Source organism: Sceloporus undulatus, chromosome 1 (assembly GCF_019175285.1).
Source record: "Sceloporus undulatus isolate JIND9_A2432 ecotype Alabama chromosome 1, SceUnd_v1.1, whole genome shotgun sequence".
In the NCBI taxonomy this organism is placed as follows: domain Eukaryota; kingdom Metazoa; phylum Chordata; class Lepidosauria; order Squamata; family Phrynosomatidae; genus Sceloporus; species Sceloporus undulatus.
This window is the reverse complement of record NC_056522.1, coordinates 134,900,114-134,915,822: the sequence shown is the minus strand read 5'-3', so window position 1 is coordinate 134,915,822 and position 15,709 is coordinate 134,900,114. Positions and strand designations below refer to the sequence as shown.

Sequence of the window (15,709 nt, the reverse complement as noted above, 5' to 3'; positions counted from 1 at the left end):
AGGGTAACCCTGTAGATGAAACACTCTCCAAGCCCTTCCATCCACAACAGTTCTTTGAGGCTCTGAGCTGTAGGCTCCTTAACTGAGTCTGGTATCCATCTGGTATGTGGTCCACCTCTTTTATTCCTATCCTCTACCATTCCAAGCATTGTTGTCTTCTCTGGTGAATCGTGCCTTTTCATAATGTAGCCAAAATATGACAGCCTTAGTTTGCCCATCCTGGCTTCTAGGGAGGGTTCAGACTTCATATGTTCCCATATCCATGTCTTCCTGAACATCCATGGTATCCTCAGCATTCCTCTCCAGAATAACATGTCAAATGAGTTGATTTTCTTTCTATCAATTCTCTTCACTGTCCATCTCTCACATTCGTACAGGGCAATGGGAAATATAATGGTATGGAAGATCCTTACTTTAGTGTTCAGTATTATAACTTTGCATTTGATGATCTTGTCTAGTTCTTTCATAGCTTCCCTTTCCAGTCCTAGTCTTCTTCTGATTCCTTGAATGCAATCTCCGTTCTGATTGTTGATGGATCCAGGCTATGAAAAATCTTTGCCTTTTTCAATGTCATCATTTTCTAGACTGAGTTTATGCAAGACCACAGAGATCCTTACTGTTGTAAAAACCTGCCAAGCTCAACAGAGAATGACAAGCTTCTTTTTGAAATATGAAGCCAACTTTCAAAAGAAGAAATGCTAAAGGTCTTCACAGATCCAAATAAGAAAACTCTTACCATTTGGAATGAGGTATAGCAAGACGTCGGATATTACTCACTGCAAAATGATACTCCAGTAAGAATTTGCTGATCCATTTTTTAAAAATCCTGTTTCTTAAAATATTATTAGATACAGTAGCAGCACTGTTTACTAAATTTAAAATAAAATTCATAAGAAACATCACTCTGTCCAGACGATGATGGACTCTGGAAGATGCAAGCATGTCTTCTACATGGAGAGATGGAAGGAGGGAGCTTCACCATTTGCTTGCATAAGGAAGGCTCTTGTTGATATGCCCAGGGTAGCACTGGCTGCCATTTTGGGGGTCGGGAAGGAATTTTCCTCCAGGGCAGATTGGCCTGAGACCCTGGAGATTTTTCGCCTTCCTCTGGGCATCCAACAGGGGCCACCTGTTAGGATCTTTGGGAGATTCATAGGAATCAAACTTATATTTTTAAAACTTGCCAAACCGAATTTGGCAAATAGACATAACAACCATAATGCAAAATTAATAAAAATCAGAACCTTGGAAATAGTTCTGTTTGTTTCTCTTTTGTTTCTTCATATTTGTGTTTACAAATACAGTTGGTTGTGCTTCTCTTGGAGCACCAGATGTTCAGAGAGAATAACATTTGCCCTCCATTTAGATGAAATGCTATGTCACTTAAGAAACCATAGGGCTCTCCATCTGTTAATTTTTTTAAAATTTGGAGGCAGCCATTCTGAGATAAAAACCAATAGATGAGCATAGTTGAGGTGTTTAATCCCCTCACCTGGAGCCCTTTCACACTACACGGTTACAACACTATGATTCCATGGCAAGTGCATGGCTCCATCCAATGGACTATTATTCTTGCCTACTGAGGATTGCTCCAATGGATGAATCCAGTGGGGGAAAAAATTCAACACCCTCATGGCCCCAGGTTAATAATATTTAGGCAGAGTGATTGGCAAATGGATGCCCTTGCTGTGGGGAGGGAAGGCATTCTGGATCCCTGGAACTGGAAACTGAAACGCCCATGATGTGACTCTACAGGCAGCAGCTCTTCCAATTTCCCTGCTTTCTTAGCAGAATAGGTATTCCAGCCATGACAGTGGAAGAAGATGTTTTCATAAAAGTTGATCACACGGGACAAATCCCGTGCAGAAACTAAATTTAAACTGGAAACAACCCACATTTGCAGGTTGTTTTTCAGATGACGTTCAGGGTTAACCTGAACAGAAAGTTGAAAAAAAAACCCGTATTTGTGGGATGTTTTTCAGACAATGTTTGCGTGAAAGAGAAATTATGCGAAGTCGTCAAAAGCAGCTCCTTTTTACTTTCTCTAAATTCCAAAAGTACAAAAGAGCTTTCCATTTCGATTATTTTTGTGTTATTTCTCTTTCATGCCAAGGCATCTGACAAGCAACACCTGGATTTTAAAATTCCGTTTCTGCATGAATTTTTACCAATTTGCCCTCTGTGTAATAAACTCCATAGTTCTTTATTAAAAAATATCCTTAATGTGCCCTTGGGTGGTAGTGGTACCTTGACCACCTTCTCGTAAATCCCCTGGGGAGTCAGCCATGGATATTCCCTCACCTTGGTGCCCACTGCTTTGCCAGAGATTCCATAGAACCTCCCAGAAACAATTTTAGTAATGGATGAAGGAAACAAAGATGATACACAGCAGCGAACAATAAAGTCCACTCTCAGTGTTTGTCTGCCTGCCCACCTGCTCTTCCTCTAGATTCTAATTGTTACACATTGTAAACTGCTTAGGGAGTTCTTATGTGCACTGATAAGAGGTATAGAACTGTACTTGCTATTGCTTGCTACTTCCTATGTACAGTACTTGGATTTCAAATCCCACTGTCAAAGTGGGGAAATGCTGGGAGTTACATTCCAACAATATCTGGAGGACTGCAAGATTCCCACCCCTGTCCTAAGGCATAAGCAGTCGATTATTCTGTTGGTATTTTAAATAAGTCAAATGTTTCTGTATCAAAATGGGGACAATGAACAGTTTCTGACTGACTCAACATTGTGGGGTCCTGCTTGTAAAAAACACACCTTTACAGCAAGAGAAACAGTACATTTTAGTCTGAATTCTTCCAATAACCTGACAACAATTTTGCCCACTTGACTGCAAAATACCTTTGCTGGGGCGAGAAGCAAAGCAAGGATTAAAAGAGCAGTCTCCTAATTTTTTTTTCAGTCATACTGACTCAACATGTAGATTTTCATCTATTCTAAAACAAGTGAATACTGCAAACCTTCACTGATAGATAGCCAACAGAACAGGACAGGCTTTGCCACCTGACAGGTTGGGAAGTTATTACCATGCAGTGGAAAAAGTTGGGTTTTGCTATACAATGACCAGAGTCCAGCTGCCCATTAAGCATAACAGTACCACTAGGTTTGTTTTTCTTTATTTTTCCAGAGAGCAAAGTTTAGGAAATGCCAATCAGAAGGCTAAGGGTACTTTTATTCTGATCCAGTATGCTTTTGATAATTTAATATGTCCTGACTTTCTTTTTAAAAAGAAGTAAAGATTAACATTAATCCTTATGCTTATGTTTCAAAGTTGGTTATGTTATATGACAATTCATGGCATTTGGGAGTTGGTTGGGTGTGTGTGTTTGAGGGAAAGAGTGGAGGGGGAGACAAAATACAGTGTGCTATATGCAGTTTTAACCTTGCATGGAAAGTTAAGCTGCTGTAAGAATGGTGCACGCACTGCACCAAATGCAAAAAAGCTCCCCCATTAAAACTAATGGAGTTTGAGCTGATGCAGTTTTCCCCATATGCGGGGAGGTGGGATCCGGAACAGATCCCCGCGTATGGGGAGGGCCCACTGTACATGACTTGCTGAAATTTGTTTATATTTTCTTATGAAATTATAAGTACAGTGCACCCGCATCATATGCGCTATAAGCAGCTTTCAGCTCATGCTGAAAGGCATACCATGGCGCAAGCACGAGCCCCACTGTTTTCAATGGGGCTTGAGCATTTGCGGAATTTCCCTTATGCGGTGGGGGGGGGGGTCCAGAACAAATCCCCCGTGTAAGGGAAAGAAGCGCTGTGCAAAGTGAGTTAATATCACATAATTATTTACATTTACTTTTATATTGCAATTTTTAGAAAACATTGGGAAACAATAGTTTGAATTTTTTTATCACTGTCAGCTACATCACAAAAATTATACAGCCACATAATTTGGGACTACGGTTATTTATCATGTTATACAGAGCAGAAATATACATGGCACTTTACAGGCTGAAGTGGGAAGAAAGGGGCAAGTACCCCAAGAAATGGGGATGACGCTAAAGCGATGAGAGAATAACAGAGCATGAACACTTAAGGAAGGCAACATTAGACATGTTTTTACTCCACTCCTGTAAAATCAGATCTTGACACACGTATTTGTGCAAATAACAGTAGACAGAAATTCTGTGTATTCTTTTATTTCAAGTCTTAAAATAAATTCTAATATTTTTAGACAAATGCCTTAAAATAGGAAAATTTCCTATCTTTTACAATAAACGTTTGGTACAGTTCTTTAGGCTGTGATCCTTTATCCATATACCTAAAAAAAACCTCACTTGTGATTATTTCTGAGTACATAGACACAGGATAACATTCATTCCCTGTATCCTACAATTAACCCACCAAGTATGTTTAATTGATATAAATGCATATTCTATATGTTTACCTTTCTGAACCTCCTTTCATCTGCTGTCTCTTCCATGTCCTTGTTGTTTTGTATTCCCTTACAGTTAACCACTATGTCTATTTATTTAAGAGACAGAAATTTTTTAAGGGACTACAGAAACTTCTAAGTGAAACAGAAATAAAATGGAAAAGTAATTTATAATATAAGCCCGTTTACTTCCCCATATATTTTATGCAGCAGGGTGAAATCCAGAGAAAAGACCAATCCTCTCCCCACCTCCTGTACTGATCCCAAATGCCCTCCAGGAGGTTTCGGGGAGACCAATAGAACACCGTGAACTCTGTTTTTGGTGGCCTTTAAATGGTAGGAAGGAAATGTCAAAATCATGAACCTCATGTGAGCAATGCAAGACCCCTGGACAATTTTACAACTGCCTTCAATCCTACGTCAACAGCGTTCACAATGTTCTGTAGGCTCTGTGCCCCACTGGAGAGACGTTTGGAAAAGGTACAGGAGGGTGCCAGGGAGAGAAAAAGATCTATTGTACCACCACCACCACCACCATCATCATCATCATCATCATCTCCCCCAAAATTCAGACTCAAAGTAATTCACAATATAAAAGAACAATGCAACTGAAAACATACAAAAAGAAAGCATTAAAAATACAATTAAACTATGTACAGCATTAAAAATATTCACATTCAGTAAAAGAATAAAATGAAATTTAAAAGATAAAAAGCTTTTTAAAACAGTTCAGTTAAAACAGTAACTGTGTTTAAGCCCATTCTTTAAAATCTTGTTTTAAAAGCCTGTCTGGATAAAAATGTGCCTCTCCTGATGATCTCAGAGCCTGGCCATGCTCATAAAGAAAGATATGGTCTGCTAAATAGCCGGGATGTGAGCAATATAGGGCTTTACAGGTCACAACCAGCACTTTGAATTGTGCCCCAAAACAAACAGGCAGCCAGCGGAGCTATTTCAACAGGGACATGGTGTGCTCTCTGTAACCTGCCCCAGTTAACAGCCTGGCTGTAGCTTTTTGGACCAGCTAAAGTTTCCAAACACCCTTCAAAGGCAGCCCTAAGTAGAGTGCATTACAGTACAGTGGTACCCCGGGATACGAATGCGCCGCCTTACGAAATTTCCGGGTTACGAAAAAAATCCATTTAAAAAAACTGTTCCGGGTTACGAAGGTTTTTTCGGGTTACGAAAAAATTTTTGGTGCTTTTCGGCGCTATTTCACACGAAATCGCGGCTTTTCCCCATTAGCGCCTATGGGTTTTTCGGCTTGCGAAGTATTTCGGGTTACGAAAGCGGCGGCGGAACGAATTACTTTCGTAACCCGGGGTACCACTGTAGTTGAAACAGGATGTAACTAAGGTAGTACCACAAGCCTTCTGCTCACACAACTTTGGATCTTACCCTCAGAGTTCAACTAATTCTTGCAGGAAAACAATGAAGTTTCATCGTAATATGTTCTTGATTATTTGGATTAAAAACCTAACTATAGTCACTACTCAACAGAAAACAGGGGGGAACTGTCCTTTTCAAAGCAGTTCTTTAATTTTTAAATATTTACACTGGAGGCAAAATGCTGATATTCCATGTATGACACTTACTTGAGAAATAAGAATATTTTCAATTATCAGCCAATATTGAGATAATGAAGCTCAAAAAATATGAACAGATTTATAACAGTATGTGGTATTTAAGAGCTCTGGGAACTCTGTTAATAACAAGCCGTCCATCATAACTTAACGAGGCAAATAGCCATGGGTCGGCTGAGGACCATTCCACAGCATATACGCTATCTTCATGTTCTTCGTAGGTAGCTATTATGCTGTCCTGAAGTGGCTCTTTAATCCTAGAATTTAAAAGAAAAGAAAAGAAAAAGGCAGGGAAGCAAGTGATTGAAACAACTCTGATTTATAAAACAGTGAAAATGTCAAGTTCCTCCTCAAATCTTCTCGCATAATGAATAAGAAAATCTAGAAAATCTCAAATAATGCTATATTCATAACACTTTATGTTTCTAGGGTGCGTTTTGTTTTGATTTTACGAAGACATCACATTGGTCCTCTACGTTTTGTGCCTTGAAGCTTAGGAGGGTTCTGGAAGATACCGTCAAAATTTATTTTTCCTATTTTTTTTAAATGGGAGCATGCAAAATGGACATCCCAATCAATTTGATAACTTCTATGGGCCTAGCTTCACAGCAAAAGCAAGCATCCAAGAAGCATAATTAGCATTCTTTAAAACTACAGTATGATGAACACACCTACTATAACTAAGCACTAATTAACATATTAAAGCCGCCCAGAATAAATGGAATGATTTTTAAAAATAAATAATAAACAGTTGTGCATGGATGTCTTTTCAAAGTAAATTGTAGCTTGAAAAATCAAAATACCCAGTACTACTTCCTTCCACAGGAGATGTTTACAGAAATGCTGTAGTAAATAGGGACCCTTCCTCCCTACATAATATAGTACTATGATCCCACTTTAATTGTCATGGTTACATCCTATGAAATCCTTGGGTTTGTAGTTTGGTCAGAAGCACCAGAGAATTCTAAATGGCTGAGGATTTCAAATGCTTCTCCCTTAAACTGCAAATTCCAGGATTCTGTAGGATGTTGCCATGGCAGTTAAAGTAGATATATGCTATAATTGTGGCGTGTGAAAGGACCCTACACGGGAGGACCTGGAGATATAAAGCACTCCTCTTCCACATGGATGGCCATGAAAGAAACTGAAAGTGGGTACCTTGTCATATGTCTTATGTTCATCAAGGATTTCCTATAAGCATAACATTGGTTTCCAATATTCTAACTATCCAATATAAATACTTTTACCTTGAAATTCAGAAAAAACAACAACAAGGAGATGCTTCTATCAAAGCAGGATGTTAATGGATCAAGCCCAACTGGATGTTTATTATCAAAGATGAGATTAGGTGTGTTTTGTGCACAGTTCCAGCCAATGGAATGTGATGGTTAAAGTGTCAGATTAGGACTGGAGAGGGAATAAACTGATCTGCCCAACTCAGCTGTGAAGCCCTCTGCCAGCAATCGTAGGCCAGTCTCTCCACTATGCCTGCTTCATCCAGGGATGGAGTGAGGATTTTTAAAAAAACGTAGAGGGGAAGTACATACTTTGGGGGTCTTTGGAACAAAAGACCTAGCAAGTTTCCAGAGTCAGACCCTTGAAAAATAGGTTACAAGCAGGGTTGTTGTCATAATCAAGGGGACTGCTGATAGGATGTGCTAGAAACAGGGAAGAAAAATGCAGAAGCTGCTGCCCTGTTATATCTGCTAGTATAAAGTTTGTGTGTATGCACCTTCAGGTCACTCCCATGTATTTCATCAGGTTTACACAGGTAAGGAAAACTCAGAAGTGGTTTCCTCTGAAATATAGCCTACAGAACCAACATTTAAATGGGAAATACACATCTACTGTCATCAGGTATGAATGGCCAACATTTGTTTAAATTGGGGATGGGAATCATGTGGCCTTCCAGATGGTAATGGCCTGCAAATTCTACCATTCCTCACCATCAGCTCAGGTGGCTAGGGCTGCTGGACTTGCAGTTCAACGATATCTAAAAGGCTGCACAATATCCACCCATTGTTTACACAGGCTTCCTCCACCGAAAGAGGCACCCCAATAATTTACAAAAGCACCATCAGAATGCAATGTGTGATAAAACCTGGTCATTTACCATTTGCACCATTACAGAAGAATTTAGAAAGCAAAGTAGGACTTTTATTATTCTTTCATGAAGATGATAGGGATGGACTGGTGTGAGTGTGAAGAAATATGCTGGCAGACTCTATAAGCGAGTCTATTTCATCTAGAAAAGATGGGCACAGATTAGGATTAGGAAGAAAAGTATTTTTCAGCTTCTCATCAATATTCTTATCCTATGTTGACTAGCTTCTTACTCATTCTACAGCCAGCCTATCAGTGTGCAATCTCACATTGCTGTTCATCTGTTGGACATCTCACTATGCTTCTCTCTCCGCTCTGATCCTGCCAAATTTTATCATCTGTGCCACAGCTATTATGACAGCCACTTTCTAACAAGCAAGACATAAGTAGCCAGATCCTTCAAGAACCCAGTGCATGCTAATTAAAATAATTCAACAGCTTCAAATCAGAGAGAGATGGAATGTAAAAATTGCAAGTTTTACCTTGCTGTACAAAAGGAATGGCTGTATCTGACTGTAACACTAAGACATAGTTTAACACGAAAGGAACAGGCCAGGACAAGCCTTAGGCCCACATATTCTATCTTCCCTTTCCTTCTGCCACTGCAGCCAAAAGGAGGAAATTAGAAACCTTAACTTCTGTCTTCCACAAACTCCACTTAACTGATTTAACTGATTTGTTCATACTGGGAAATGTGTTTATTGTTAACTAATTTAGGCAGAGGACAAGAAAGCAAATTATAGCTTGAGGCTGCCTTGTTTCAATGAGCAATTTGTGACCCTTTAGATGTTGTTGGACTGCAAGTCCCATCAGTCCTAGGCAACCCAGCCAATAGTCATGTAACTGATGGGAGTTGCAGTCAATCAATATGTGACTGGCCACATTACCAAAACCTAAAGTTAGCCTAATCACAACCTGTTCAGTTTCAGACAAAATAAATTAATTGTGACTGAAAAAAGGAAACATCAGATCTCTTTGCACTTGTGCTAGGAAAACAAAGCTGGCAAAATAAAGGCATACAGTACTTATGAACTATGTCAATGAGAAATTGTAAGATTCCTAAATGGGGCTTTTCTTTCTGCTACCTCAGTATATTTCAGTCATCTCTTTTTTAAAAATTACATCAGTGAAATCTTTCTGAAAAAGACCATGTTCCTAACCTGGTTCTCTGTTTGCATTGTGGGAGCGAGGTTTATGAGGTGTGATAGCTGTTTAGCCTGCCAGAAGATCAAGTGGCAAACAGAAGGTTATAATTAAAACCATTTTCCTATCGTTGAACACTAAAGCTAAAACAATAATGCCTCACTGTGGTTTCTGATGTTCAAATCCAAGAAGCATCAGCTAATTTCTGCACAGTAGCTATGCAACAGAACAAAGTCTAGCATGGATGTAAGTAGATGTGTGAGAAAGCAGTTATGATTATTTAAACTGTTTTTCTGAGGATGACATCTATAGCCTCCCACACACTCTTCACAGCTTTCCCCTTAAACTGATACACCTGGCTTACATTAAAGTTGGTCATGTCCCCAGACAGCAGTGTGCCTTGTACAATGCTCACCCACTTATCTGAGACTCCATTATCCTGAAGATTTCAGATGTCTCTGAATAAGCAAGAGAGCAATATATGGCACACACCAGGGGACATGGCCGACTTTCCGTTAACCAGGAGGTTTGATAAACAAGCATGAACACACTGCTGACTTCCACTGCTTCTTCATGCCAGATGTTGTATACAACAGGATACATGAATGCTTTCTGTAATCATTAAAACTTAAGCCATGGGGGAAGGTGTATGCTAAAGAATGATGCATTGCATTAGCAGAGAGACCACTATAGTGCATTTCTACTACCGTCTGCTATTTTTAGTCCTCTTCAGTTGTTCTGTCTTTTGCTGGATCTCCCTTTGGGATTAAAGAAAGCTGGGAGCATGCAGAATGGAGAAACCTCTTACCCTATCTCATCCCTTTGAAGTGAAAGGGACTCGTGTGTGCACTTCAAGAAGATACAACAAGCTTCCTTCCTACCAAATGTTGCTTAAGCTTCAGAAGGTCACAGAACAACAACCCACAAGTTTTCTCAAAACAGCTCTGAAGACGCACAAATACTCCTAACAGAAACAAAGCATGAAATTGAGAAATTACAGGTTGGGCTTTCCCAAAAAGTAAGTTCTTATATTTCTCATATGTTCAGATGTCTACAACAGAGCTACCTGAATTAGGAGTTCCAGGAAGTTGGATTACTATAGCCTGGATCAGAATCTGGGCTGGGCTGCCTCTTTGAAGAGTTTGGAAAAGTCACTCTTTGGACAACAATTCCTAGAATTCCCATCTTATCCAGAATGGTAATTTTTCCCAAGTTCTGCCCAAGATGAGCATGGCAGGGAAGAAGCAAATGAAGACCCAAGGTAATTGAATCTGTAAAAGGCAAAGTTATGCTTGATACTATCTGTTTTTAAATCTCACCCAACAAAGAAATGCTATACAAACAATTAAGAAATTTATTTATTTATTAAAAATTGATAAGGTCTGAAACTCATCATAGTAGCCTACTGCATAATACAGCTGCCCCTCTGTATCCACAGATTTTTTATCCACAGATTCAACCATCTATGGTTTGAAAATAATAATATAATAATAATAATATTTATTTGTATACCGCCCTGTGGCGAACCAATCCGGGCGGTTGACAACAGTGATTATAACAGAGTAAAATATAAAATTAAAAACATTATAATCCCTCCCCTCCTTATAAAAGTATTAAAAAATATGACAGATTAAAAAGACAATATCAAAACATAAAATATAGTTAAAACAAACTAAAAACCCTGGTGTCCCTCTGGAGATCCTCAACCATCACTGAAGATGGGGCCACGAGAGGAAAGAGGGGATCAGGGAGCCCAGGCCGGGATGGTTAATCTGGAAAGGCCTGCCGGAAGAGATCCGTCTTGACAGCTTTTTTAAAGCTGTCTAATGATGTCAACTGACGGATCTCATTCGGCAGGTCGTTCCAGAGTTTGGGGGCGACAGCAGAAAATGCCCTCTGGGAGGTCGCCGCAAGCCTAGATTTTAGAAGCTGCAGTAAGTTCCTCCCAGAGGACCGGATAGCGCGGGGAGGATTATACGGGAGGAGGCGGTCCCTGAGATAGCTTGGACCCAAGCCATTTAGGGCTTTAAAGGTAATAACCAACACCTTGTACTGGGCCCGGAAGCTAATAGGCAGCCGGTGGAGGGACCTCAGAACCGGAGTAATGTGGTCCCTCCTAGATGTACCAGAAATAAGCCTGGCTGCCATATTTTGTACCAGCTGAAGCTTCCGAGCCAAGCACAAGGGTAGCCCCATGTAGAGTGCATTACAGAAGTCCAGGCGTGAGGTTACCAGTGCGTGCACAACAGTTTCGAGGTCCCTTACTTCCAGAAAAGGGCGCAGCTGGCGTATCAGCCGAAGCTGATAGCAGGCGCTCCTGACCGTCGCATTTACCTGATTTGTCATCAGGAGCGACGAGTCAAGGAGCACCCCCAGACTGCGAACACAGTCACTGGAGGAGAGTGTGACCCCATCCAGGACTGGAGGTTGCAACCCAATTCTTGGTTTCGGGGCCGCTACCGTGAGCACCTCTGTCTTATCTGGATTCAGTTTCAATCTGTTTTTCCTCATCCAGCCCATTACCGCTTGAAGACATTCATTGAGAGAAGAGATGCCATTGGAATTCGTGGCCGACGAACGAGACATGGAGAAATAGATTTGGGTGTCATCAGAATATCAAAATATTCCAAAAAGATATAAATTCCAAAAAGCAAACCTTGATTTCGCTATTTTATATAGGGATATCATTTTGCTATGCCATTATGTTTAATGGGACTTGAGCATTCATGGATTTTGGTATCCACAGGGGATCCTGGAAGCAAACTCCAGTGGATACCAAGGACCTACTGCACAATGGAGTCCTAAAAGAAAACTCAAGATCTTACCTGTATTATAGTATGAGGGTAATATTACATTTTAGATCTGAAGTTAGATATTTAGGCCTTTGGTATGCAGGGGGGGGATGCCATCTAAAGGACAGTGATGTACCTAGATAGAGGAAATATTTCCAAGGAAAAAAAGAAATTGTGCATGCATACAAAGTGTAAGTACATATGCTTGTTTGGGGGGGGGGGGGAGCTTAAGTAATATACACCAATTGTACTTTTAAAAAGTACCTGAAATTTGATTTGCCTTGATCATTTCTATGAAAAGATAATGCAGATGTATTTCATAATATAAATAAATAAATAGCTTGGCAATTTATTGGAAATGAAATGAAGGGGAAAATTCTTATGTGGTGCAAGACCTGTAAATCATACAAACAGCTGGTTCCAGTTCTCTTTCTTTGTCTCCTGTGTGAACAGCATGAGACACTTATTAGATATAATCAGGCCAAAAGCTTCTCATACACAATTAAGTTTAATTCTGATATCTGGCTTCAATCTAAACAGCATTACAATCTGGCAAGAGAATAATGCTTCACATTTAACTGTGTAGAGTTCTTCTGCTCTCAATTACTGCTTGTGCTAGCTGACCTAAGAGCAAAAGGAGGGCAATGTGTGGCCCAGCAGTCTTAGTGGACTGCAAATCCCAGCATCCCTAGCCAGCATAGCCAATAGTAAAGAATGCCAAGAGCTGCAATCCCATAATATTTGGAGAACCACACTTTGTCCATACCTACGCACAGTTTTCAAATCAACCATGGTTCTATATAGTCATCACTGAAAGGTTAGTAACAGTGTTTCCCCAACTTTGGTCCTCCAGACACTTGGGACTTAATTCCAGAATCCATGACCACTGGCCCCACTGTCTGGGAATTCTGGATGATCAAGTACAAAACAACTGGATGACCAAAGATCAAGAAACACTGATTTATAAGACCCTGAGAAACCATGAAGGCTGGAACTGCCATCAAATCGACTGAAAATTCAGTGAAGCCTAGCTGTTCTAGCCAAATGGCAACAGCATACTGCAATGATCCTCAGATAGCCCCCAAAGAAATGAGTAATGCTATAGGTCTGCAGATGAATGGTTTCCATAGCCCAATAGCCGATGAACATCCCCATTTTAAAATGTATCTAGGAAGCAAAAAAATTGTTCTGATTTTTTTAAAAAAATACCCATATGTGAGCTAACTATCCAATCCAATCAATCAATAAAATATCACCAATTTCTTGGTTTTTTTAAAAAACAAACTCATTAGAAAGTTTTAGCCTTTTGTATACTGAAAGGGCAGACAAAATGGTTCCCCGATTATTAGCAACTAGGAAATTATATTAATCCATTCCACCAACAAAATAATATACTTTTACAGGAAGAAGCTGAAAGCTATACAAGTATTCAGTGATTGTTGTAATAACCTAAGCCAATTAATATGTGTGTGATTTGCTTAATAATATTTCCTACTTAATAATATTTCCTCCATCATCCATCCAGAAAAGCACATCAAGATAGTTCTGACCCAAAATTTGCAAAGGATATATTTGCATTTGGCTTCTAAGAAGAATTCAAGAAACTAATTGGTTGACACTAACACTAGTAACTGAAATTGTGCAACTAGCTGGATTATCATTAGTTAATTCTTTATTTAAATTGTTGGGTTTCAAAACAAACCATGGGATTTACATGCATTTACTGCAGAAATAAGTGAATGGCTACAAAGTTAAGTCAATCAAGAGCAGAAACTCTTAACACACATTTAAAACAATTATTACAATGAACATACAATATCTTACAAACAAGCAAATATTAAACTAATTAAAACATCTATACATTCAATATATACATACTTCCTATGGGTTTTCTAAATTCATCTGACTTTCATATAGCTCATTATTCTAGTCTTCTGATTATCCAAGCTTTTTCAAAGTCTCCAACAGCATTACCACAGAGAAGCCTACCACTAAGTTATCTCTTGCTTCATACTTCCCATCTTTTGTTACAAAACTCCAAAATTAGTGCCCAATTCTTATCTACAATATTCATATTTTTGTTATTCAACCTGGATGTCAATTTTCGTACTTTTCCAATTTTTTGCCAACAACATTCCAACAGTGGTTGTCATATATAGTATCAGTCTCCAATACTCATTCTCATCTTTTCTCTTTAATTTACTTTTCATATTTAGTAAATAAATGTATAGTTTCATTTGATAACTAATTCTCAAGATCTTTGCTATCATTATATGTATTTCCCCCCACTATTTCTTAATCTTTGGGCACATATGGATCCATGAACCTGGGGCCTACAGGCATTTCCAGCATTTATCTTGTTTTGTTTTGTAAATTCTAGATCAGTGATGGTGAACATTTTTTGGTTCATGTGCTGGGGATGGGATTTCTGCCCCCCCCCAGAGTGGGGGCCGTGTGTCAGGAGGTAGGACTTCCACCCCCAGAGGTGGAGCTTCTGCTCTCTGGAAGCGGGACTTCCAGGGAGGGCTTTCTTTCTCCACCCTTTCCCCGGCCTCCAGCTGTGAGATATAGCTAGAAACCGGGGAAGGTTCAAGGGGGGTGACGGGCATATACCATTGCTCCCCCTCCTCCAGCCCTTCCCCCAGACTCCAGCTGTCTCCATTTCTCCACCCACCCACCCCCCAGGCCATTCCAGACCCATAGCTGTCCAGAGAAGTTGGCACAGGGCCGTTTCAAGCCTATAGATGCCCACCTATGGGTCCGGAAGGGTTCAGGGGGCGGAGGAGCCGGCATAGGGCTGTTCTTCCTCCCCATGGACCTTTCCCTACCATCAGTTGTCCCACCGGAGACAGTTGGAGGCTGGGAAAGGTCTCTGGGGTGGAGCAACTGGCATGTATCAGTCGCTCCTCCTTCTTCCTGCCCTTTTCCTAGCCTCCAACTGTCCCAGAGAGGCAGCTAAAGGCTGGGAGAGGGTCAGCAGGAGGAGCCTGAGGTGTGCGCCTCTGGCTCCTTCTCTCCAGTGCCATTTTCTGGCTTCCAGCTGTCTGTGACACAAAGGTTTTCTAATGAAATGGTCCTCAAATTCTTTGTGGAGTCTTGTCTTGTCATACCAGAGGGATGCATGCCGGCTGAAACAATTATTAAATTCTTCCAAAGCTAATAACCTCTCATTTTCTAAAGTACTCCATTCTGATATCCATGATAATGCACTGGCATAATAATACAGTCTCAAATCTGGTACACTGAATCCTCCTATTTTTCTGTCAGTTATAGTCTTCCACTTAATCCTTGGCTTATGACCCACCCAGATAAAGTTTCTGAAGTCTTCCATTTTCATTTATTACTACCAGTAAATTCTGGAATAAAAAATTGATCTTTGGAAGAACAGTCATTTTTTTTATTAAATGTTATAAAAGTCATACATAACAAATCACATAAGACATACAAACAACATACAAACAAAAAAGATAGCAAAAATGATATATACTTACATTAAAAACAACAACCATAAAAAGCTAAATTATCATAGGCCTGTTACAGACAGCCAAAATAAAGCTGCTTCGAGTCACAGTGGAGGTATGGTGTTTCAATGATGCATGTGTCCTAAGAGTCCAGAAGTCGCGCCAAAGCCACGCTCCAGACTGGAGCGTGGCTTTGGTGTGGCTTCTAGACTCTTAGGACGCATG

The 15,709-nt window shown here is 40.0% G+C and overlaps 1 protein-coding gene across 2 annotated transcripts in view; it reads right to left on the bottom strand.

Annotated features, from left to right (window-relative positions):
• Window positions 1–5,736: 5,736 nt before the first annotated feature.
• EIPR1 (EARP complex and GARP complex interacting protein 1) overlaps window positions 5,737–15,709 on the bottom strand; it is a 91,282-nt gene continuing 81,309 nt past the window's right edge. For both annotated transcript variants that reach the window (XM_042467083.1, XM_042467092.1), the window contains one exon: window positions 5,737–6,242. In XM_042467083.1, the coding sequence (XP_042323017.1) occupies window positions 6,068–6,242 (175 nt within the window). In that variant the 3' untranslated portion in view covers window positions 5,737–6,067. The remainder of the gene's footprint in view (window positions 6,243–15,709) is intronic.